The sequence below is a fragment of the Paroedura picta genome, chromosome 6 (assembly GCF_049243985.1).
Source record: "Paroedura picta isolate Pp20150507F chromosome 6, Ppicta_v3.0, whole genome shotgun sequence".
In the NCBI taxonomy this organism is placed as follows: Eukaryota; Metazoa; Chordata; class Lepidosauria; order Squamata; family Gekkonidae; genus Paroedura; species Paroedura picta.
In genome coordinates, this window is record NC_135374.1 from 4,677,399 (window position 1) to 4,702,859 (window position 25,461).

General features: G+C 48.0%; 1 protein-coding gene across 2 annotated transcripts in view; it reads left to right on the plus strand.

The window, feature by feature from the left end:
- UVRAG (UV radiation resistance associated) overlaps positions 1-25,461 on the plus strand; it is a 97,083-nt gene that overhangs the window by 52,738 nt on the left and 18,884 nt on the right. For both annotated transcript variants that reach the window (XM_077341234.1, XM_077341235.1), the window contains 6 exons: positions 3,622-3,748; positions 5,122-5,206; positions 6,207-6,294; positions 7,853-7,913; positions 12,269-12,434; positions 24,748-24,826. In XM_077341234.1, coding sequence (XP_077197349.1) covers positions 3,622-3,748; positions 5,122-5,206; positions 6,207-6,294; positions 7,853-7,913; positions 12,269-12,434; positions 24,748-24,826 — 606 coding nt within the window. The remainder of the gene's footprint in view (positions 1-3,621; positions 3,749-5,121; positions 5,207-6,206; positions 6,295-7,852; positions 7,914-12,268; positions 12,435-24,747; positions 24,827-25,461) is intronic.

Sequence of the window (25,461 nt, forward strand, 5' to 3'; positions counted from 1 at the left end):
AGACAAGCGCTCTGTCTCGATCTACCCTGCAAGGCTGTTGTGTTGATGGCGCGCCCCTCACCAAGCTTCTTGCCCTGCTGTGACCCCTGTGAAAGGGGTCCCGACCCCCCGGCTGAGAACCACTGCAGCAGGGTATTCTGCGATTTTCACTTATGGTTGGAGCCCCTGTAAAGTGTGACTGAGGAGTGATCGTAGATAAGGCATACCTCACATAGGTGAAATTGAATAGCATCTTTATGTAATTTCTGCATCTGCACAGACTTGCTGGCGTGTGACCCAAGAGCCTTCTCTTTATTATTCTGGGGAAATATTTACCTAGGAAATCTTAACATCTTGATGCATTGGATTGAACCTAAATTGCTGAGAGGGGGGAAAATTAACGAATTAACGGGGCCCTCCGAACACTCTGCGCTTGTAAAGCATCAGCGTCCGCTCTGCAGCGATTGATTGAGCAGCCAGGGGCTGCCAGGAAAAACAAACGCTCACAGGTTGGGATTAATGAGCTTCCAGTAGAGAGTTTGGTGAACCTTGTCCCTGTTTTGGGCTGAGGGAAACTGCTGATGCGCCCGTCTTCCGAGGACGGGCAAAACGCATGCAATGAGTTCTCAGACGCAGGAGAGAAACACTTCGATAATTGCCTGTGTCGCTTTTCACGTTCTGGTTTGTCTGCATCCCTCTTCAACTGGGGTGCCCAAAACTGAACACAGGACTCCAGGTGAGGCCGAACCAGAGCAAAGTAATGTAGCTCACTGGGTTCTGCAGGGACTCTCCTGCCAGACCGGGGAGTTAAGATCAGGCTCCCCTCTCCCCTTAGGGTCGGGGCCGGTATTAGCCTGGCCTTGACTCCGCAGGTCCCCTGTGACATCATCCCAGAGACTGCAGCAGGTCCAGAATGCAGCTGCTGGAGTTGTCACAAGAACTCCTTGGAAGGGCATACATTCAGCCAGCCCTCCAACAGCTGCACTGGCTCCCAGTCGAATTCCAGATATAGTTTAAGGGTTTGGGTCTTGCCCACAAGGCCATCCGTGGTCCGTGTCTTACGTATCTGAGAGATCGTCTTTGTATCTACACACCCTGAAGGGAATAACACTCTGCTAATGCCAACCAACTGGTGGCCCCTGGCCTCAAGGAGGTTATGTCTAGCCTCAACCAGGGCCAGGACATTTCCCGTCCTGAACTCTCCCTGGTGGAATGAGCTCCCGGAACACATCCTGGCCCTGACAGAACTTCCACCGTTCCACGGGGCTTGCAAGACGGAGCTCTTCCTCCAGGTCTTTGGTTGGCACCAATGAAAAGGAATGTCTAGCCTTCCCAATGCCGCGACCCTTTAATCCAGTTCCTCAATTTGTGGTGACCCCCAGCCATAAAATTAGGCAAGGGTTCTTTCACGAAAATTAAACCAAAACTGACCCATGGCGTGAAGATCCCTTGTTCATGACTGTATAAAAATTGTTTTTTTTTCCCCTGGGGTTTCTCAGTTCAGTTCTGCTTCTTGTCCCACCATGTCATCTTGCTCTTTTCTGCTGCTCCAGACAGACGAACGCGCTATCTCGATCTACCCTGCAAGGCTGTTGTGTAGATGCCCCCCCCCCCGGCCAAACCTCTTGCCCTGCTGTGACCCCTATGAAAGGGCCGTTCGACCCCCAAAGTGGTCCCAACTTCAGATGTTACCGCATATCATTGACATGGGAGATTTAGACCTTTGGCGGTCTGATTGAGATAGGACAGGAGAGTCCAGTTCTTAGATAGCCCATGTTAGAATTTTAAAACCTAAACTTATTTACTGTTATTTTAATTGTTTTAAACATATGTCAGCCGTCTTATCAAATTTGATTTTTAATTGTATGACGGTGCTGCGTTGTGCACCGTCCAGAGCTGGGTTACCAGGCCGGGGGGTATAAAATTCTAATAAATAAATTTTAAAGATAAAATTAAAACTGACGTGACAGCGGCAAAATTCACCGCTTTCAAAACGCAAGCATCCGTCTCCCTAATTCACGTTGAGGTGAGGTGGAGCGCAGTGTTAGGTTAGCTTGAGATGAGATCGCGTGCAGCAGTAATGCCCCCGTGCAGGCAGGGGAGCGAGAATATGGATTGCTTTACACAGTGGCCAGATTTTTCTTCCTCTGCCCTCCCCCCCCCCCCGCCCCCTAAATACCGCCATGCTTTGCTTGGGAACTGCCGGATGAAAAGTGTAGACGTTTCAACCAATTTAGCAGCCGACACACAGTTCTTATAATGGAGCTCCAGAGCTTTGCCTGCCTTTGTTATTAATAAAGATAGCTGATATCCTGGCGGGACCGCTAAAACTGTGCACAGCGACTGGGTAGCAGCCTTCACACTTCGTGAGCTCGGACCTCTCTGTCATTCGCCCTCCCCTGGTTGGCGCATTCTCCCGTAGCTCATGGTGTGGTCTTTCCACGATGGTACAGAGCAAGTGGTTATGGCAGCCGCAGGAAGTGGTTACAGCGACATCAGTGAAACCAAGGGCACTGGGGGATGACCGGCAAAAACCAACCCCCCGCCCCTCCAATTTTTAAAAAGAGAATGCAATAAATCAGTGGTCCTCAACCTTTTTATCACCGGGGACCGGTCAACACTTGACAATTTTACTGAGGCCTGGGGGGGGGGTAGTCTTTTGCCAAGGGATGTCGGCACCACCAGCTGAGCCCCTGGTCAGCTTGCTTTCCCGCCGGCGCCCCTGACTTCCCGCCACCCGCTGGGGGGGGGTGCTGCCAGCAGCAGCTGTGCTGTGCCATGCTAAGGGGGAGCCCCAGCCATGGCGGCCGCTGGAGAGCACCAAAGGTGAGCTGGTGGCAGAGTGGAAGGGCAGCCCCCGAGGCAGCAGCTGGGGAGGAGGACGAGGAGGTACCAACTGGTACCGACTGATCCACAACCTGGTACCAGTCCCCGGACCGGGGGTTGGAGACCACTGCAATAAATGATGTCTTCTTTTATTCCAATATGAGACAAGGTCCCGGTATTGAATACCTTGTTCCACTATCGGTGTTATATTAATAGAGTTTATGCTACAACTTTGAGTTAGATGAATATTGAAATATTGGGAACTGGCTAGGATAATTTTCACAGTCATAGGAGGAAGCAACCACAGATGAAAATTCAACATTGAAAATGGCACAGATCTAGAGCCCTTTTTGGTTGCTTCATTAATCATTAAAATAGAGACATATTTTGATGTTGGATTCAATATCTCATTAAAGAGTATTGTATGAATATTCTGTATACGGATTTTGATAGCCTGGGACAGGTTCTCTCATTTTTCTGTTGTTACATCAGTACGGACAAAAATCCTGGCTCCCCAGCATTATGGCTGCCTGCATTGTAGGGTTGGTTTTGGCCAGTCATACCACAGTGTCCATTGTAGCACAGCCTTTCTCAACTTTTTTGACCCTTGAAGAAGAAGAAGAAGAAGAAGAAGAGTTGGTTCTTAGATGCCTGCTTTCTCAAAACCCTCGGCGGGTTGCATGGTGCCCACGGGCACCGCGTTGGGGAACCCTGCACTCAGCTAAGTGCCTGAGGCTGCGCCGTTGCGTCTAGCGCACAACAGAAATGCGTTAATTGAGCAGGACTTATTCATCTTTTCCATGTTTTGTTTGACAGAAGAAAGAGAGTGAGTGTTTACAGCTGAAGATCTTGGTGCTTCGGAACGAGCTGGAGAGGCAGAAGAAAGCTCTGGACCAAGAGGTGGCTTTGCTGCACAAGAAGCAGAGCACGCTCTATGAACAAGGTGAGCTTGGCTTGGCAATCAACTGGCATGGAGACCTGCCTGCAAGCAGGGGCTGGGGAACTTACGAGCACCGTAGTCCATTCCAAATCAGCAAGGATCCATGGAGAAAGCTCAGATCTTACCGATTCCTTGTTGCTTTATCCATACTGATGATTTGGTAGCTGTAATACCACCAGTGGCAATCTGTCATGGTGACAGCATAGCACTGAAGAAGCGGAAGAAAAAGAGCTGGTTTTCACATTCCACTTTACTTTCTGGAATCTTGAAGAAGAAGAAGAAGAGTTGGTTCTTAGACGCCACTTTTCTCTACCTGAAGGAATCTCAAAGCGTCTTCCAATTGCCTTCCCCTTCTCCTCCCCACAACAGACACCCTGAGGGGTAGGTGGGGCTGAGAGAGCTCTGAAAGAGCTGATCTGTAAGAACTGCTCTATCAGGATTGTGGCTAGCTCAAGGTCACCTGGCTGGTTGCATGTGGAGAAGCGGGGAATCAAACCTGGCTCGCCAGATTAGAAGCCGCCGCTCTTAACTACTACACCAAGTTGGGAGCACCTTTATACCACATTTTATGGAAAAACAACATGGAACTGATGATTTCAATTTTGGAGCTTATATAAATGGAGCAATATTCCAAAATACGTATATTTATAAAGGAGCCAGAAATGGGGTCCGGATTAATTATGCCCGCTTTCAAGTTATACCCCTTTTCATCAGTGGCTGTTCCCTGAAACAGGAAAAAAACTGTAATCTTCTTTCTGAAACATCAAATAACGTTTTACATTTCTAAATTTCTAAATTTATACAGCTGTTTGCTGTAAGGGAGGATTTTATGGGGTTTTTATTGTATTTTAATATTTTATTCGTGTGAATTGCCGCAAGACCATTGAGGGAGCGGCGGATTACAAATTGAAGAATGAACAAACAAGAAAACATTAAATTATCCCACCTCTCTCCAAGTTACCACAATTTTTTTCTTTTCTGTGTCACCTTTCTGTAATCACCTGCTAAACAAATATATATTATATAAAATTAAACCATGGATACTATTATATAATTGTAGATTCAAGTGGGTCACTGTGTTGGTCTAAAGTAGCAGCAAAAAATCAGAGTCCAGTAGCACCTATAAGGACCAACAAAGATTTATTCAAGGCGGGAGATTTATTCAAGGCACTCTAAGAGTGCTTGCACTCGAAAGCTCACGCCTTGAATAAATCTTTGTTGGTCTTATAGGTGCTTCTGGACTCTGATTTTGTTCTGTTATATAATTGGTTGCCCAATTCAGCCTGGCAGCCCTGCATCACAGTAATGCCAGGGTCGACCGTTGCCCGAGGTGCAAACACTAACTCTTTCTCCTTTTAAAAAACCGCCTTTGCCAGGAAAAGCGTTTGAAGAGGAATACCAGAAGCTCCAGACGGATAAAGAACCCCTGCAGGAGCTGAGGCAAGAGTGCACTGCTAAGAGGTGAAAAGGGGGCCCCGCCCTTTTGTTTTCCAGCCAGAGTAAAGACGGTCACGAGTGGCCCTGTTTCAGGGAACACCTGCGACTTAAGGAAGGGTACCGCCTCGGTACTAGCACGGGTAATCCATCTCAATGTCTAGCCCGGGGTCGAGTCCATGGGGGAATGAATGACTTGCGGCAAATGGGGTACACGGAGCAAGAAAGTTCTGTATAACTTCTTTTTCCCATCAGAGTCATAAATTTGCTAGCAAGTTCTGTGCCAGCAGAGCACAGCAGTAGATACCCCATGAGGTAGTTGGATGACTCTGAGAGAACTGCTCTGGAAGAACAGCTGTAAGAGAACTGTGACCTGGCCAAAGGTCACCCATCGGGCTGCTTGTGGAGGAGTGGGGTATCGAGCCCGGCTCGCCGCATTAGAGAGGCGCTGCCAGTCTGAGCAGGCAATTCTGAACTTGTTGAAAGCAGCTTCATATTTGTTCATGTACCTCTGCAATAGAACATCGGCCTGGCACACACAGGGCCCCAAGTCCAATTCCCAGCATCTGCAGATAAAGGAAAGATCTTGGCCTGAGACCATGGAAAGCTGCTGCCAGTCGGGGTAGACTCTACTGATCCTGATGGCCCAGTGGCTTGATTCAGTTTGTGTATTGCTTGCTTGGCATTTCCTGGCTTGCGATGACGAGGGCACTCACAGCGCTCGAATCTGATATTTGGGGGGCCATAGCTGTCTGTTTTGAGTGCAGATGAAACCTCAATGAATTCTGGAGCAGAGCTTTTTTTTTTTACAGAAGTCTGAACAAATTGCCGTTGTTCCTCCCACTTTTCATCACTGTGTCGTCATCATTTGCGCAGTATCAGCTTCTCCTTTTGAGGCACTTGTACAGTGCATTGTATTCTGTTTGTCACTGATACTGGGGACATGTCTGGGAACAGTAGGGATCTTGACTGTCATTTCAGGCAATTGTAGGTGGGTAACTTTTTCTTTCTTTTCCTCCCGACCAAGAGAGCAGTTCTTGAAGACCAATGCCCAGCTGACCATCAGGTGCAGACAGTTACTCTCAGAGCTTTCCTATATTTACCCAATCAATTTGGTAAGTTTCTGATGTCTATCTGATGTTTAACACAGCCAGATCTGTAGATTGTTAAATCTAGAGACTGTAACCATGAAGGGACAAGACATAATTTTCCAAAAACTTGAAAATTGGCCAAGATTTGCAGAAAAAATTGAATTTTTTTAAAGGCGGGGGGACACTAAGCAATAGAAGTAGATGTTGCTAGGCAACCACATAATACTGCCAGCCTTCAAGCCTTGGTTTCTGTTAGTAAAGGCAGGAGGAGATGGCAAGGCCCTTTCTAGGAGGGGAGAAAACAATGCAAGCTGCTTTAGGTCACCATTGTCGAGAAAGGCAGAGTGAAAAGGAAGTAAGGAAATAATTAATAGAGCTGAAGAAGGAACGTCTGTTGGAAGGATGAATGGAAGATAATCGGGGCAGGGGCTACCAGGGAAGTGAAAGAGGAAATAGTGAAGGAGGGGGGAATGAGGTATTCCCTGCAAGTTTTTGCAGGTCTCATCCCCGTTTGTACGTCTAATATTACACATTAGAGCAGATGGTTCATATGCAGAAAAAGCACCCCACTTATTATTTTTTATTTTTATTAGATTAGATTTTTTCGGCTGCCCCTCTCCAAAAACCTACAAGGTAGGTTGCATCGAACTGTAAAACATGTCAAATATAAATTCAATAAAACCAACTTTAAGCTAAAACAATACTGTAATTCTTACTATAATTGCTCCATCCCAAAAAAACGCCTAACGAGCCAGGCATGCCAATTTTGAAGACCTACTGGCCTCAACCGAATGCCTTCTGGAAGAGCCCCACCTTTCAGGCCCTGCAGAACTGTTATAGTTCTGCCAGGGTCCTCAGCTCTTCCAGGAACTTATTCCACCAGGTAGGGGCTAGGCCTGAAAAGACCCTGGCCCTGCTTGAGGCTAGGTGTACCTGCTTCTCATCAGTTTACATCAGAAGTAAAATCACAATAAAACTATAACGAAGATAAAACCCTCAAATCTCCCCCCCCCTCCCCCCGGCCACCCTGAGGCTCAATAGCCTGCCCAAATTCTTTGCCCTGCAGTGGGAGGCAGATGTTAATCTCGTAAAGTGTTTGGATTTTGGAATCCAGTGATTGGAGGAGGGGCCATCTGCATCTTCTCCAGGGCACAGAACTTGGTCCCACTGTAGGGAACAGAGCCTGGTGTGTGTGTGTGTGTGTGTGTGTGTTATCTTCATTATAATTTTATTGTGATTTTACTTCTGATGTAAACTGCTGAGAGTGGGCAGGCCCGGGAGCAGTGGGCAACAAATCTAACAAGAAATTAAAATAATAAAACAAGATTTTTCCAGGATATAGGCTTTCCAGAGTCACAGCTGCCTTTGTCAGATACAAGTCGGAATGGAAGTCCCCGTCTGACAAAGAGAGCCTTAACTCTCGGAAGCTGATCTCCTGGAAAATCTGGACCAGAGTCTAGCTGTTCAGGCACCCCTCTGCTTTCATTACCTGTTGCATTTTTAATCCCATTCACAGCTTCCGGGCTTTTTCCCTTTAAGAATGGCCCTGATCCGTTCTTAATTTCTGTTCTTAAATCCACAGAATGACCAAAAGGATTATTTCATCTGCGGAGTGAAGTTGCCCAATTCCGAAGACTTTCAAGGTAATTGGCCGTTTACCTTTTCTCGTCGGTATCCCACTGCCCTGCTTAATACATGCTGATAGAGTAACTTCAATGCTGGGACTGGCTGGAATCCAGGCAGATGCCTTCTGATGAAGCAGATTTTGAACAAAGGTTCCCTGTTGTTTTCGGGGTCATAGAATCATAGAGTTGGAAGGGGCCACAGGCCATCTAGTCCAACCCCCTGCTCAACGCAGGATCAGCCCTAAGCATCCTAAAGCATCCAAGACAACCTTTGCTTGAAGACTGCCAGTGAGGGGGAGCTCACCACCTCCTTATTTTTTCAGTTTTCACCAAGAGGAGCCAGCTTGATGTAGAGGTTTCTAAACTGGAGCACCAAGTTGGATTCCCCACTCCTCAGAACCTCGGAGGAGCCCTGCTGGATCAGACCAATAGTCCACTAGTCCAGCATCCCAGCTTGCACAGTGGCCAGCCAGTGACTAAGAGCGGGCCAACAGCAGGACCATAGAGGCTGAGGCCTTCCCCTGATGTTGCTTCCTGGCTCTGCTGTGTCCTTCTAAATATGATTAAGAACATAAGAACCTAAGAGGAGCCCTGCTGGATCAGACCAACAGTCCATCTAAGCATCCCGTCTCACCCAGTGGCCAACCAGTTCCATTGGAGAGCCAACAACAGGGCAGGGAGGCCAAGGCTTTCCCCTAAGGCCTTCTCCTGCATCTGGGATCCAGAGGATTACTTCCTCTGAATGTGGACGTTCACCTCAGTCAGCATAGCTAGTAGCCACTGATAAGACTTCTCCTCCAGAAATCTATCTAATCCCCATTTAAATCTATCCCTGTGGCCATCACTACATCCTCTGGCAGCAGATTCTATATTGTCATTATTCTCTGTATAAAGCAGTATTTCCTTTTGTCTGTTCCCACCCCATTGGCCAGTCTGTGCTCAGACATTAAGAGAGCCAGCGCGGCATAGTGGTGACAGCACTGGACTAGGATCTGGGAAAACTGGGTTCGAATCCCCACTCTGCCAAGGAAGTTTTCGGGGTGACCCTAGGCCAGTTACACACGCTGAGCCTAACCTACCTCAGAGGGTGGTTGCGAGGATAAAGTGGAGGAGGGGCAAATCATGTAAGCTTGCTGCGGAAAAAGCTGGGGCCTAAATGAGGTGAATAATAATATTCACAAAACTGTTTCAGGACACCACAGCTGTCCTAGGCAAAACCGAAAAGGGAACCGAAACCCAACCTGAACAGAAGTCAGGAACCCAAAAAGTTGAGCTGCAAAACAATATTTAAAAAATCATTGCAAATAAAGTGCACCAGTAATATATTAAAAACAAAGTAAAAACACCACATATCTAATGGCACATGACAGAATAGACCAAATGCGTTTTGACCCCCAGAGGTCTTCCTCAGCGGTCAATATATTGTGTGAGATGCTCTTTTGTATAAGATCAAAATCTGAAGGCTTGCTGGGTGGCAAAGATAAATCTGTTTGTAGTAGATCCAGCTAGTGTTTCTAAAGCAGTGGTCCCCAACCTTTTTATTACTGGGGACCGGTCAACGCTTGACAATTTTACTGAGGCCCGTGGGGGGGGTAGTCTTTGCCAAGGGACGTCGCCGCTGCCTGAGCCCCTGCTCCACTTGCTTTCCTGCCGGTGCCCCTGACTTCCTGCCACCTGCTGGGGGGCGCTGCCAGCAGCAGCTGCCCAGTGCCACACTGAGGGGGAGCCCCAGCCATGGCGGCCACTGGAGAGCACCAAAGGTGAGCTGGTGGCAGAGTGGAAGGGGCAGCCCCCGAGGCAGCAGCCGGGGAGGAGGATGAGGAGGAGCCGCGGCCCGGTACTGACTGATCCACGAACCGGTACCAATCACTGGACTGGAGGTTGGGGACCACTGTTCTAAAGGATCTGATTTGAAGCCCACCTTCCAAAATATGCATTATCTGAGTCCACCGCCTAACTCTACATCAAAGTGAAATGGAGATAGTGACAGATTTTATTTTCCTGGGCTCCAAGATCACTGCAGATGAGGACTGCAGCAAAGAAATTAAAAGACGCTTGCTCCTGGGGAGGAAAGCTATGGCAAATCTAGACAGCATCCTAAAAAGCAGAGACATCACCCTGCCAACAAAAGTGCGTCTAGTCAAGGCTATGGTCTTCCCAGTTGGAATGTACGGCTGTGAAAGTTGGACCATAAGGAAGGCCGAGCGTCAAAGAATTGAGGCTTCTGAACTTTGGTGTTGGAGAAGACTCTTGCGAGTCCCTTGGACTGCAAGGCAAACAAACCAGTCAGTCCTAGAGGAGATCAGCCCTGACTGCTCCTTAGAAGGCCAGATCCTGAAGATGAAGCTCAAATACTTTGGCCACCTCGTGAGAAGGCAGGACTCCCTGGAGAAGAGCCTAATGCTGGGAGCGATCGAGGGCAAAAGAAGAAGGGGACGACAGAGAATGAGGTGGATGGATGGAGTCACTGAAGCAGGAGGTGCAAACTTAAATGGACTCCGGGGAATGGTAGAGGACAGGAAGGCCTGGAGGATCATTGTCCATGGGGTCGCGATGGGTCGAACACGACTTCGCACCTAACAACAACAACATGAAGAGTACATTTCCGTGTGTCTCAGGAAAAGATTTTATTCTTATACAAGAGAGCCTTCAACACAATATCTTGACCGCTGAGGAAGACCCCTGTGGCTCGAAAGGCGTTTGGTCCGTTCTGTCATGTGCAGTTAAGCTGTGTTGTTTTTACTTTGTTTTTAATATATTATTAGTGCACATTGTTTAAGGAATATTTGCGGTGATTTTTTCAATATTGTTTTGCAGCTCCACTTTTGGGTTCCTGACAGCTGCCCTAGGGTCTGCTTGTTTATACAAACTGGCCCCGAGAAAAGGAACGAAACTGAATTTCTGTGGTGTCCTCATCAGGGAAATCCTGAAATCAACCTGTCTTCCAGTCAGGAATCGTGCAGAGAGGAAAGGGAACAATTCCCATCCGATAGTCCTGCCCAGCTCCCCTCCTCGTCAGCTGAGTCCGAAGGACTTCTAAACAGCCTGTTTCTTAGACTCTCTGCCGGTGCCAAGAAAACAATTCCTGTTCTTAGCACGCTTGTCACATGCAATTAGACCAGCCACCCCGCAGGACCGCTTGAATCGTGGACAAGGGAAACAGAATAGCCGGGTTGCTCGAGGGAGAGCGTTCCTTTCATCTGGTTTCTTGGCTGCCGGAGCAGACAGGTTGGGAGGAAAGGGTTAAGCCAAAACATCAGAACACGTGTCGCTTGGGATGCATTCCTCCCCCTTGGCCCTACAGCAAGACTCTGTATGGAGCAGGCAGGGTTTTTTTGCAGGTAGAATGTCGCAAGAAAGCGTGAAGCTGTCTTAGACTGGATCGGGACCCTTAGTCCATCAGGGTCGCTACTGTCTACTCAGACCGCCAGCCGCTCTCCAGGTTCCCCGGCGGAAGTCTTCCCCATCACCTTCTTTGTGGAGAAGCCGGGGATTGAACCTGGGAACTTCTGCATACCTGAGTTCCATATATAGTTCTATATGTTCCATGTGAACCTCCCTCAGCCTCAGGGGAGAGCGGTATATAAATGGAATAAATAAATACATTCCGCCACTGAGCCATGGCCCCCGTCTGTGGCACTCCAGGATCTCAGGCGGAGGCATTTCACGTCATCTGCTGCCAGGGATTGAACCGGAGACCTCCTGCAGGCCAAGCCCTGAGACATTCTTCGGGCTTTGGCAAACTCCACAAGTTGCACAATAGTGCAGAATACGGTTGGGAAGCAGAGCTGTCCACCATATATGACCACGTCACCCGATAAACGCTTAACAAACTTTAAAAACACATCAAAAATGAATTGACTCCCAGCCACTGAGGAAACCCTTCCTGGGCTCATTCTGTTACTTAGCTACTTTGGCTGATGGGCTGTCCTGCGTTTTCATAGATTGATAGAATCCTAGAGTTGGATAGAATCCTAGAGTTGGAAGGGACCTCATGGGTCATCTAGTCCAACCCCCTGCACTAGGAAGGACACTCCCAACCCGCTCACTCATCCACTGTCCCCTGCCACCCCCTTGAACCTTCACAGAATCAGCCTCTCCGTCAGACGGCTCTCCAGCCTCTGCTTAAAAATCTCCAAAGATGGAGAACCCACCACCTCCCGAGGAAGCCTGTTCCACTGAGGAACCGCTCTAACTGTCAGGAACTTCTTCCGGAGGTTTAGACGGAATTTCTTTTGCATTAATTTCATCCCACTGGTTCTGGTCCGGGGCAAGAGAGAACAACTCTGAGGACTGAGAACGTGCCCTGGACCTGTTCCTTGGAAATGACCTATTCCCCCCCTCCCCCCGCTCTGTGTTCCTTTCCTTTGCAGCAAAGGATGACGGGAGCATCGCCGTTGCCCTGGGCTACACGGCTCACCTGGTCTCCATGATCTCCTTCTTCCTGCAAGTGCCGCTGAGGTACCCGATCATCCACAAGGGCTCCCGCTCCACCATCAAGGACAACATCAACGACAAGCTGACGGAGAAGGAAAGAGAGTAAGTGGCTGGCATATCTCTTTTGGGAACACGGTGCTTGTATCCAGATGGGTTTTTTCCAAAAAGCACCTGTAGGTAGAGAAAATCGGCGTACAAGAACCAACTCTTCATCTTCTTTTTCAGTGATATCAGGGCTCTCTCAGCCTCTCCTCCCTCACAGGGTGTCTGTGGTGGGGAGAGGAAAGGGAACGTGATTATAAGCCGCTTTGAGACTCCTTCGGGGAGAGAAAAGCGGCATGTAAGAACCAACTTTTCTTCTTGATCTTCTTCTTCTTCAGTAATCTCAGGGCTCTCTCAGCCTCCCCTCCCTCACAGGGTGTCTGTTGTGGGGAGAGGAAAGGGAAGGCGATTAGAAGCCGCTTGGAGACTCTTCGGGGAGAAAAAAGCGGCATCTAACTCTTCTTCTTCTTCAGTAATCTCAGGGCTCTCTCAGCCTCACCTCCCTCACAAGGTGCCTGTTGTGGGGAGAGGAAAGGGAAGGTGATTCGAAGCCGCGTTGAGACTCCTTCGGATAGAGAAAAGCAGCATATAAGAACCAACTCTTCTTCATTTGTAGCGGCGTCCCTCGCCCCGTCTCAAGATTCCCAAACCTCCCGCAGGCATGCCAGGGCCAGATTTGCGAGCGATGCTCCGGCCACCATAGCAAGAGGCTCTCTTGGGCTTTGCCACATTTGGGTCTGCAGCAGCCAGCACCTGGGTGGCGGCCGAGGACTGGGCGACCCGCTCAAAGTAAAATATTTGCAGGCTGACGGTCGTGCTGGAACCGGGTCATAAAGCTAGCTAGACTGCTGTGGGGGTCTCTTGCTTGCAAGTCTCTGCAGCCAAAAGATCTGAAATATGGTATGAATTACGGTCCACGACCGGCCAGCTTACAGCCTTCTTGGATCTCGGGCCGGAGCTTTTAGGATACCTTAACGGGCGAATCGTGATAAAGTTAACGGGAAAACCTGGCTTCCAGTTTTTTTTAAAACGCTGCAGGCCTGTTGATGTCATATGCCAAGACTGGGTTCTTTCATAAATGTCTCCGTCTCTCTCGGCCCTCGCCTCAGGAGGAGGAGAAGGAGGAAGAGGCCTTTTCATCCAGCACTTTCCAAATCCGTTTCTGCCATATTTCCTTTTAACGGCTCCTCATAAAACGCAGAAAGTTTACTTAAGAATATGCCCCTGCTGCTACTCAGGCTGATATTCCCCCACCCGCAATTTGGGCCACGTCTTTGCTAGTTGACAGATCTGGCTTTGGAAACTGTTCTGCACAAAGCTGTCCGTTGGTGGGGTTGCCAGATCCTCTGTTCACACTTGGCAGGCTCTAAGCTAGGGAACCGGGTTCGGTTCCCCACTCCTCCTACCCATAAGGGGAACCTCAGGCCAGGCTCAGTTCTCTCAGAGCTCTCTCAGCTTCCCCTAGCTCACAGGGTGTCTGTTGTGTGGAGTGGGAAGGCAGTAATAATCGCCTTGAGATTCTTTAGAAATCTTTAGAAACAGGGTGTGAAAACCAACTCTTCTTTTTCCTCTTCTTCCTCTTCCTCCTTGCCATGCGAGCCAGTTTGCTGGGAACAGCAGTATAAAAAATGCCACAAATAAGTAAATAAATAAATCCTTAGAGGCACAAAGCCCAACAATGCAAAACGGGCTGCACAGCATAGAAGAGTTATACACTGAAGGGAAAAAAAATCCACCGTGTAAAGACAACGCAATAAGAATTTTTACAATATGGAGAAAAGCCTCCTCCAGCCCTTTGAAAGCAGTAACAACACCTACTAATGCTACAAAGATATGGAATGCTGCTGGGAATTCCAGATCCATAGGAGGAAGCAGTAAATCCTGCGTTTTGCTCGCGAATGTTTCCTCAGCGGGTAGGCCAGCGTAGAGCGAGTTACAGATCTTAACTGCGCGGGTCTCCACCAAAGATGTGGTGGAAGAGATCCGTCTTACAGGCCCTGCAGAACTGTGTGAGCTCTGTCAGGGCCCTCGGTTCTCCTGGGAGCTCAGTTCAACAGGTTGGGGCCAGGACCAAAAAGGCCCTGGCTCAGGATGGGGCCAGACAAACCTCCCTTGGGACAGAGATCTCCAGCAGATTTGCATCCGCAGAGCTCGAAATTTGCCATCCCATGGCAAAATGTGGTCATGTGAACAATGTCTTTTCCCCATGGAATTTATGCTCTTTTCCCGTCCTTCATTTATATACCTTTCCTTTCTGCACCTCTGTGACGTGGGTTAGGCTGACAGGGTGTGGCCGATCCACGGTCACCCAAGCAACCTTTCATGGGAGAGTGTGATTCGAACCTGGGTCTCCTGGATCCGAGTTCAACCCTCTTAACCTTCCTGCAGTCCATACTGCAGGGTTGCATTCAAATTTACGTAGGAACACGTCTCTCTCTTTCTCTCCCATCTTGTAAAAATTTGTCATCTCCTTTTACGTCCTAAAAAGCTAGCAAATTACCAAGAATTTAAAAAGTCTCAGGCAATCCTCAGAGAAACTGAAGCCGAATGCGGGCCCCCCTCCCCTCCCCTCCCCTCCCTTGCCGTCCCTTTCAGCATGGCTTCACTCCACACAGCTTTCATAACCGTTCCACTGATTCTTCCACGTCATACTTTTATTAGTCTGGATTTGGACTGAGCGGCAGGTAACACCCAACGGTCTCGCTGTGTGTCCTCCGTTTTATGTGTCTGTCAACTTAAAAATATATATAGTAGCTTGTAAACTTGGAGAAGTGCTCTTGCCACCTACATTCTGCACAAACTGCATCACTAATTATTTAATTCTCCCCCATATAAATTCGCTGGGGAGTGAAAATGGGTCCTGGAGGAGCCCTTCCTTCCTTCTCCCGAGCCTGACCTTGCTTGCATTAATTCAAAAGAAATTCTGCCTAAACATCCGGAAGAAGTTCCTGACAGTCAGAGTTCCTGACAGGCTTCCTCGGGAGGTGGTGAGTTCTCCATCCTTGGAGATTTTTTAAACGGAGGCTGGATAAAGCTGTTCTTTTTTTTTTTTTATAAGCATTTTTTTAATTATTGTTATTTGTTCTTATAAAAGCATTTACAGAAACAAAAAACAAAAAAGCGACCAGCTGATAAGTATCGTCAATACACGTGTATCATACTTAATGTAGTCTGATATTATCTCAAGAGATATATAGTCAGTTCCCATTACATATTGGTCCTAATCTAACAGTTACTGCTGTCTTTCTTAAGAAAGTCCAAATAATCACTCCACTGTTCATCATATTCTTCCGGAGATCTCTTCTTAACCATGTTAGTGAGTCTTGCCATTTTTACTAAGTCCGCTAATTTATCAAGCCATGTAGAAATAGTTGGAGTCTCAGTCGCCTTCCAGTGCTTTGCCCACACCAACCGTGCCGCCGTAGTTGCATGGAAGAAGAGGATTCTAGAGGAAGTTGGTAAAGCACTTGGGTGGAAGCTTAACAACATAGATTCAGGCTTCATTGGGTATCGCATTTTAAATATTTCCTGTAACACCATATGTATTTTAACCCAATACTTTTTTGCTTTCTCACAATTCCACCACATGTGATAAAAAGAACCTACTGCTTTATGACATTTCCAACATTTATTATCAAACCTATCTGAGATTTTTGCAATGACCTTTGGAGTAATATACCATCTATAAAACATCTTATACCAGTTTTCCCTTAAAATTTGGCTATTGGTTTGTTTAGGAATTTTGATCCAAACTTGTTCCCATTCCTCCATATCAATTATGGCGCCCAGGTTTTGCATCCATTTAATCATACAATTCTTTACTTGTTCTGACTCAGTCTCGTATTTCAAAAGAAGTTTATAGATCTGGCCCTGTAGGTGTGGTTTTTTGAGCAGTAACATGTTTTCAAAATCACTAAGAGGCGAGTTTTTGTCCACTCGAATCTCAAAGTCTGTTTTTAGTCTAACTTTCAGTTGGTTATACTCCATCCATCGTAGCTCATATCCTTCTTTGTTTAATTCTTGCAGACTCTTGAGCTCACCTGTTCTCGTTAACAAGTCCTTGTACATTGGGCATGTTATTCTTTTTTGCTGCTGTCTGGAAAAATACGCCTCTATTGGCGATTTCAGTAAATATGATGAGGAGCAAAGTCTTGTTTTGTATTTATTCCAGATCTTTAGAGGAGATCTTGTCCAAAAGTTGACCTTAGGTTTTTCCTTTCCTTTTGTTTTCAAAGAGGGCCAGAGCATTTCATGGAGGCTTTGCTTACTATCTACCTTTTCCAGCACCAAATCTCTTGTCATTGGATCAATTATCCAGTCTGCCACTGCTGTCAGTGTTGCTGCATGTAGGTATAATTTTAGATTTGGGACGCCCTGTCCCCCTCTCTTCTTGTCATCTTGTAGAATTTTAAAGGCAATTCTTGGCCTCTTATAGTTCCAGATGAACTTATTTATTTCAGACTGCCATTTATTTATCATAGAGTCGTTAATATCTATTGGCAGGGTTTGAAAGAGGAAGTTAAATTTTGGTAACATTGACATTTTTACTGTGGCCATTCTTGCTGACCACGAAAGGTTCAAGCTGTTCCACTTCTTAATGTCCTGTTGAATTTGTGACCAGAGCTCCCCGTAGTTGTTAGCGAACAAGGTATCAGAGCGATTTCCAATTTGGACTCCTAGATATTTGACCTTTTTAGGGTTAATCTCACACCTTAGTGCCCTTTTGATTATCTCTATATTCAAGTCTGACATGCCAAATAGCATAACCTTGGTTTTGGATAAAGCTGTTCTGACCCAGCAGTGATATCAGCCTCCCCTCCCTCACAGGGTGTCCGTCGTGGGGAGAGGAAAGAGAAGGGGATTGTAAGCTGCTTTGAGACTCCTTCGGGTAGAGAAAAGCGGCATCCAAGAACCAACTTCTTCTTCATCTTCTTCATCATCTTCTTCATCATCTTCATCATCATCTTCATCAGTAATCTCAGGGCTCTCTCAGCCTCACCCACCCCACAGAGTGTCTGTTGTGGGGAGAGGAAAGGGAAGGCGATTGGAAGCCACTATGAGACTCCTTCGGGTAGAGAAAAGCAGCATCTAAGAACCAGCTCTTCTCCTTCAAAACCTCACCGTCTTCAGGCTGTTCCTCCAGATCTCTAGGAATTTCCCAGGCTGCAGTTGGCAACCTCAATCAGAGCTCATGAACATCCAAGATTCCCCCCCACCCTGCTAGGGAAGCCTGCCGCATCTCCGTAGCCTCCCTCTGGGGATTCTTCTTTGTACCAGTGGATTCCAGTTAATGGCATCCCTGGTGGGAAGGTGCCGTCGAAACCCAAGTCAGCATTTCGTAAAAGGCTGGAATAATTACGTGCCGTGCTTACTCTTGGCACGTCTCCTGGGGGCGAAGCGGCATGCTCCCGCAGCACTGGCCCGAAGGCCCGGATAATATATCACTCCGGAACTAAAACCGCCTGCAGCCCACTTAACCCTCGTTTGTAAAATTCTGCCATAACCTGAGCGATCGCTCTCCGTATCAGAGCGGCTAATCAGGAATTAGGCTGTTTAAATTTGGGCCTTAAGTAGCTTTAACCTCTGTGACCTTCCAAGGATTCGGGCTCTGAGTTATATCTGCTCTCTCGTAAACACGCCGCAGGCTGGGTCCCTCCCCCCCCCCCCCGCCAGGCTTCGTGGGTAATTAGGTCAAATTGGCTGAGGCCACCAGAATTCAACTGCTTCATATTGGTTATAATCCAAGTGTGTATATTATTTTAAACGACGGGTTTTTAAGAAAATATATATAACTGCGGGTGGGTCTGCGGCAGAGTGACTATATTGGAGGCCAGTAGCACTGCAGAAGCCAAAAAGATTAGCGGGGAGGTATAAACTTTTCGAGACTCAAAGATAAGGTGCAAGTTGGAGCAGAGGTCCCGATCTGATGAGCCTGCACTGAGCAGGGGGTGGGACTAGATGACCTGCATGGCCCCTAAAGCATCCAAGAAAAGTGAGGGGAAGCTCACCACCTCCTTAGACAGCCTATTCCACTGCTGAACTACTCTGACTGTGAAAAACTTTTTCCTGATATCTAGCCTATATCGTTGTACTTGAAGTTTAAACCCATTACTGCGTGTCCTCTCCTCTGCAGCCAGCAGAAACAGCATCCTGCCCTCCTCCAAGTGACAACCTTTCAAAGACTTAAATAGGGCTATCATGTCCCCTCTCAACCTCCTTTTCTCCAGGCTGAACATTCCCAAGTCCCTCAACCTGTCTTCATAGGGCTTGGTCCCTTGGCCCCAGATCATCTTCGTCGCTCTCCTCTGTACCCTTTCAATTTTATCGACATCCTTCTTGAAGTGAGGCCTCCAGAACAGCACACAGTACTCCAGGTGTGGTCTGACCAGTGCCGTATACAATGGGACTATGACATCTTGTGATTTTGATGTGATGCCTCTGTTGATACAGCCCAAAATGGCATTCGCCTTTTTTACCGCTGCATCACACTGCCTGCTCATGTTTAGTTTACAATCCACAAGTACCCCAAGGTCTCGTTCACACACAGTGCTACCTAGAAGCGTATCCCCCATCCAGTAGGCATGCTTTGCATTTTTCTGACCCAGATGCAGAACTTTACACTTATCTTTATTAAATTGCATCTTGTTCTCATTTGCCCATTTTTCCATTGTGTTCAGATCTCGTTGAACTCTGTCTCTATCTTCCGGAGTATTTGCCAGTCCTCCCAATTTGGTGTCATCTGCAAACTTGATGAGTAGTCCCTCCACCCCCTCATCTAGATCATTAATAAATATGTTAAAAAGATCCTCCTGGATGCTTGAGGCTGATCCTGCACTGAGCAGGGGGTGGGACTAGATGGCCTTTGTGGCCCCTTCCCACTCTAGGATTCTAGGAGTCTAGTTCAGCAGTGAGATGGGCTGCCTAAGGAGGTGGGGAGCTCCCCCTCACTGGCCGTCTTCAAGCAGCGGCTGGACAGATCCTTCTCCTGGATGCCTGAGGCTGATCCTGCACTGAGCAGGGGGTGGGACTAGATGGCCTCTGTCACCCCTTCCCACTCTAGGATTCTAGGAGTCTAGTTCAGCCATGGAAGGGGCTGCCTCTGGAGGTGGGGAGCTCCCCCTCACTGGCTGTCTTCAAGCAGCAGCCGGACAGATCCTTACCTTGGATGCTTCAGGGTGATCCTGCATTGCGCAGCGGGTGTGACTGGATGATCTATTCCCACCGTAGAATTCTATAAACCCCAGAAGTGGCGCAATTCTGGACAATGTGTTCGGGAAGCATAACTGTGTACACGCCACCCAAAGCCCCTCCCAGCCCGTCAATGGGCATTTGAGGGGAGAATTCACATGACCATATTTGGTCATATCACCCGATACATCTTTAACAAATTAAAAAATACATTAAAAAAAATAACTCTCACCCATTCTGGAAACCCTTCCAGGGCAGTGAAGAAACCCCAGGGTTTCACAAACCCTGGTCGAGAAATCCGCCACTGGCTGTCCTGGGAGTGGCAGGCTATAATCCAATCCAATCAATCAATCAAGGCTGTTTCATGTTTACTGTGGCCCTTTTGGGGCAGCCGATGGAAGAGCTCTATTAACCTGCCCGATTCTGAAACGGCGCACCCTTTTCCCTTGAGCTCTTGCAATTGTGACTCCTTCCGCCTGAGCTCCTCCTAACCGTTTTCACCTGGCAGCTCTCGCCGCAAATAGGAATTTAATCCTTTCCTTGAATGCCCGGATCTTTTCAGCTGGCAAAGAACCCTTGTTTTCAAGATGTGACTGGAAAGATTACATTTTCAGCCATCTTTCCGCCGACAGCACCGGGGGGGTGGGGGGTGGGGAAGGGGGGGGGGGAGGAGGATCGGGGTTGTGGATTTGCAGCTCTCTGCTCGGGCTTCTTCCATTCAGTTTGAAATGCAGGCAAAAAGGCCTGATTAGAGGGAATTCGGGATCGAAACCACATGTTTTCTAGCCAGATTGGAACCAGGTGGGAGCTGTTAAAAATCAATCGGTTCCTTAAGCTTAAAAAACAGCCGGGATCCAAGGCAGGTGACCGTGCACGCACTTTCGGGAAACCCAGCCGCTAACGTAACGGTGCACATGAGTTTGATCTCTCGGAGTACAAAGAGAAGTTCATAAATCGCCACGTTTAGCCACATAAAGACGTTTCGACTCAAGAACCCGGAAGAGTGAGCGCTCGGATCTTGAAGGGGCAAGAAAAATTAAGAGTAATATATATATATATTTCTTTATTTTACAGCTTCTCAATCCTTTTAGCGTTTTGCTGGCAGAGTTAACATCTGACTGACCCCTGGAAGGCCGCGGAGACTCATTAAGGCCTTTTCAAATATCGAAGCTGTCCTGTGATGCTGAGCAGGTCGAGGTTTGCTCGCTAACATCATCACATGGCTCCAAAATGAAACAAGGGTGCGAGTGGGGGAATGCCTGTTGTCCAGAAACAACATGCTTTTCATAGGAATAGAAGCAATGCTATGTTGGATAAGGCCAGGGGCCCATCCAGTCCAACACTCTGGGTTACACAGGGGCCAAAGTCCAGGAGCAATCAGGAGGTCCACCAGTGGGGCCAGAACTTCAGAAGCCCTCCCACAGTTGCCTCTCAAGAGCCAAGAATACAACGGACCACTGTCCTAGACATAAGAATGGAAGAGAAGCTGTGTTGGATCAGGCCAATGGCTCATCCAGTCCAACACTCTGTGTCATGCAGTGGCCAAAACCCAGGGGCCATCAGGAGGTCCACCAGTGGGGCCAGAACTTCAGAAGCCCTCCCACAGTTGGCCCTCAAGAGCCAAGAATACAAAGGACCATTGTCCTAGACATAAGAATGGAAGAGAAGCTGTGTTGGATCAGGCCAATGGCCCATCCAGTCCAATGCTCTGTGTCATGCAATGGCCAAAACCCAGGGGCCATCAGGAGGTCCACCAGTGGGGCCAGAACTTCAGAAGGGCTCCCACAGTTGGCCCTCAAGAGCCAAGAATACAGAGGACGACTGTCCTAGACATACGAATGGAAGAGAAGCTGTGTTGGATCAGGCCAATGGCCCATCCAGTCCAACGCTCTGTGTCATGCAGTGGCCAAAACCCAGGGGCCATCAGGAGGTCCACCAGTGGGGCCAGAACTTCAGAAGGTCTCCCACAGTTGGCCCTCAAGAGCCAAGAATACAGAGGACCACTGTCCTAGACATACAAATGGAAGAGAAGCTGCGTTGGATCAGGCCAATGGCCCATCCAGTCCAACGTTCTGTGTCATACAGTGGCCAAAACCCAGGGGCCATCAGGAGGTCCACCAGCAGGCCCAGGCCTCCTGAAGGCTTCCCCTAGTCATTTGACAAGCGACCCCATACTGATGCAGAGCCGAAGGCCACATTATACTTGGTACTTATTTAACTACCTAATCAAGGTGCTATGTATCCTTATTAGGAATCAGTTATATTGAACAAACATGTAGAGGACAACCACAAGAAGTAAGCAAATTACTTCTTGAAAACTGACGCATCTAGAGACCCTTTTGGTTAGATCGTTCATAATAAAAGAAAAGACACAAGTTTGCATGTATTTGTCCTGTATATAAGAGCCTCTTGTGGCGCAGAGTGGTAAGGCAGCAGACATGCAGTCTGAAAGCTCTGCCCATGGGCTGGGAGTTCGATCCCAGCAGCCGGCTCAAGGTTGACTCAGCCTTCCATCCTTCCGAGGTGGGTAAAATTAGGATCCAGCTTGCTGGGGGGTAAACGGTAATGACTGGGGAAGGCACTGGCAAACCACCCCGTATTGAGTCTGCCATGAAAATGCTGGAGGGCGTCACCTGAAGGGTCAGACATGACCCAGTGCTTGCACAGGGGATACCTTTACCTTTGCCTTATCCTGTATAAGTTAAAAATTAGCCTTATATTTTTGGGGAAAAAAACTTTATTATATTCATATCTATTGTTATAAGCCAAGGGACAGGTTCTTTTCTGTCTAACTAGTAGCAGCTCTCCATGGTCTCAGGTGACTGCCTTTCCTATGACCTCCTGCCAGGCCCTGAGATACCAGGGATTGACTTTTGGGACCTTTGACATGCCAAGCAGATGAGTTTCAGCCCCTCTCCACAGCTTTCCTGGATCTGAGGCAGGGCTCATTCCCATCACCTACTTCCTGGCCCTTTTAAGCGGAGATACCGAGGACCGAACTTGAGATCTTCTGCCTGTCAAAGAGATTCTCTTCCCGTGAGCCACAACCCCTCCTCTTCCATGGCACCTTAAAGACAATTTAGTCTGGGTGAATCTTGGCTGGAAAGTCCTCCTTTCCTTATCAAAACGCTAATTCCGGGGCTGCGTCTTGCCGTTTCGAAAACCTCTCCTCAGTCCGACCTTCCAGGGTGTCTCATTAAAGCCAACACATTAAAACTTTTTAAAAAACTAACATTTCCCCACCACCACCCATTCGTGTTTATGGGAGGGGGATCACAGGAAAAGTCACAGTGGGACCGAGAGGTCACAGTTTGGGGTCTTATCTCAGTGATGTCAACGTACTTTCAAACGAAGCCCGGAGCAAATTCGGGAACCCCGTAAGTCGGGCGGCTCCCTCGAGGCTTCCCTTTCTCCTTGCGGCAGATATATAGCTCCCCTTCCACCGAAAACTTAATGAAATACTATCGTGTGACAAATTGCATTGTGTGTTTTAAAGGGACGGATTTACGGGCCGGCTCGAATGCGCTTTGCCCCTTAATTGTAACCGGATCCCTTGTATAACCCAAGTCGGAGAAAGTAATGTGCTAGATACCGAAGCGGGTTCTTCCCCGCGCACAGCTCGCTCGCGACAAATGCGTGCCGGAGAATCTAGAGAATCGTGCGTTTTCCCCCCCTTAAAAAAAAAAAAAAAGCTCTCTGTTTTATTTTCTTGCTCTGCAGACAGTTTGGAGTTATAGCTCTATTAAGGAAGGCGAGTTTAGATATATGGATCTTGGGGTGATTTAATATTCCTCAACTTGAAGTGACCCATTAAGAGCTCAAGTACTGTAAAAACCGAGACCCTGACATTTTAGTTGCACTGTAGTGACATCTGTGCAACCTCGGGCTTTAATGGCTCTTGGAAGAAATAATGCTGTTTTTGTCTGGGCTGTAAAGGAATGGCTTAAAGGTACAGTGGTGCTCATCAGTGCCGTGGGGCCCGGCCGACGCTGTTCTTGGCACCGTTGAAAGACTCCTAGAAAGAAGGCGGGGCCAGGTGGGGATTTTTAGACTGGTCAGTGGAGATTTCATTGGCTTTGCTGATTTTTAGAAACCTTGCTTTCACCACTGCTGCTCCCACAGCACGAGGATCTTTGTGATGCAACTGAGGGTCAGCCACGGCAGCCATTTTGTGGCTGGCTCCGCCCCCTGCAGCAGCCATTTTGTGGTTCTGGCTGCCAGGCTGTGTTAGAATTCTAATGGTGGCTGCAGGATCAAAAAGGTTAGGGACCTCTGAAACTAGAAGTTTTGTAATTTGCGTTTAGCTTAGAGCTCAAGTGGAGTTGGGTTCAGATTCCGTTCCTTCCCTAGATTTGCACATTCTGAGTGGGCTTCCGTGTTTAAAGCTGCTCAAATAAAGAAAAGTCACAAAATATTGAGTTGGGGAAGGGAGACAAAGAAGAGCAATACCAGTTCAAAAGATACCTGCTGGGTCAGACAATCGCCTTCCCTTGCTCTCCCCACAATAGACACCCTATGAGGGTGGAGAATCATAGAATCCTAGAGTTGGAAGGGGCCATACAGGCCATCTAGTCCAACCCCCTGCTCAACGCAGGATCAGCCCAAAGCATCCTAAAGCAAGAAGCTGAAAGAGCCCTGAGATTACTGAAGAAGAAGAGTTGGTTCTCATATGCTGCTTTTCTCTACCCAAAGAGGCTCAAAGCGGCTTCCATTCGCCCTCCCTTTCCTCTCCCCACAAGAGACCCCCTGTGAGGGAGGGGAGGCTGAGAGAGCCCTGAGATTACTGAAGAAGAAGAAGAGTTGGTTCTTCTATGCCGCTTTTCTCTCCCCGATGGAGTCTCACAGCAGCTTATATTCACCTTCCCTTTCCTCTCCCCACAACAAACATCTTGTGAAGGAGGTGAGGCTGAGACAGCACTGATGTTACTGCTCGGTCAGAACAGCTTTATCACAGCCATGAGGAGGCCATGGTCACCCAGCTGGCTGCATGTGGGGGAGCAGGGAATCAAAAGTTAACTTCATTGTACCAGATTGCTGCATTCGCTAATCTGTTGCCCATTTTTGGTTGACAGGAACAGGTTGCGGACCTGGGCTTTATTGTCAGATGACTCTTGGGATGACGGGGAACACTTTGAATTGACCGACCGCCTGGCATTAAACGTGCTTTATCCTCTTTCCACTTCAGATTTCCGTTGAATCCAAAAGGAGGAGAGAAACTGCAGTTTGAGTACGGGGTCTACCTTCTCAACAAAAACATCGCACAGGTATTTTAACACTCTCAGTGTTGTCGCGTTGTGTAGTTAAAAGAGCTTTCTCTGAAGACAGGGTGAGTTCCTTCTGTGTATTGCATGCGGTGGGGGGGGGGGCATGTTCAGTGGAGGCAAGGCACTGTTGTTTTTTTCTACCCTGTTTTTCACTACCCAAAGGAGTCTCAAAGCGTCTTCCCTTTCCTCTCCCCACAACAGACACCCCGTGAGGTAGGTGGGGCTGAGTGAATCCTGACAGGATTGCTCTGTGAAAACAGTTCTAACAGGACTGGGACTAGCCAAAGGTCACCCAGCTGGCTGCATGTGGAGGAGCAGGGAATCCAATGCGACTCTCCAGCTTAGAGGCCACCGCTCTGAACCACTACACCCAGCTGGCATAGTTGTCCTTAAAGACTCCTCTTGCTGCTTGCAGTATGCCACCCTGGAGTAGCTGTAAGGACATAAGATGAGCCCTGCTGGATCAGACCCATGGTATTTGTAGCCACTGAGGAAGAAACTGTATTCCAAAAACAAGGTTATCACCAGCACTCGTTTTGGCCAACACAGGACTATTAAAGAACAATATTTTGGAGGCAGCTTGCACGTTTTTCTCCTGCCATGGTCCATCATCAAAGCATACGTCAGAATGTAGA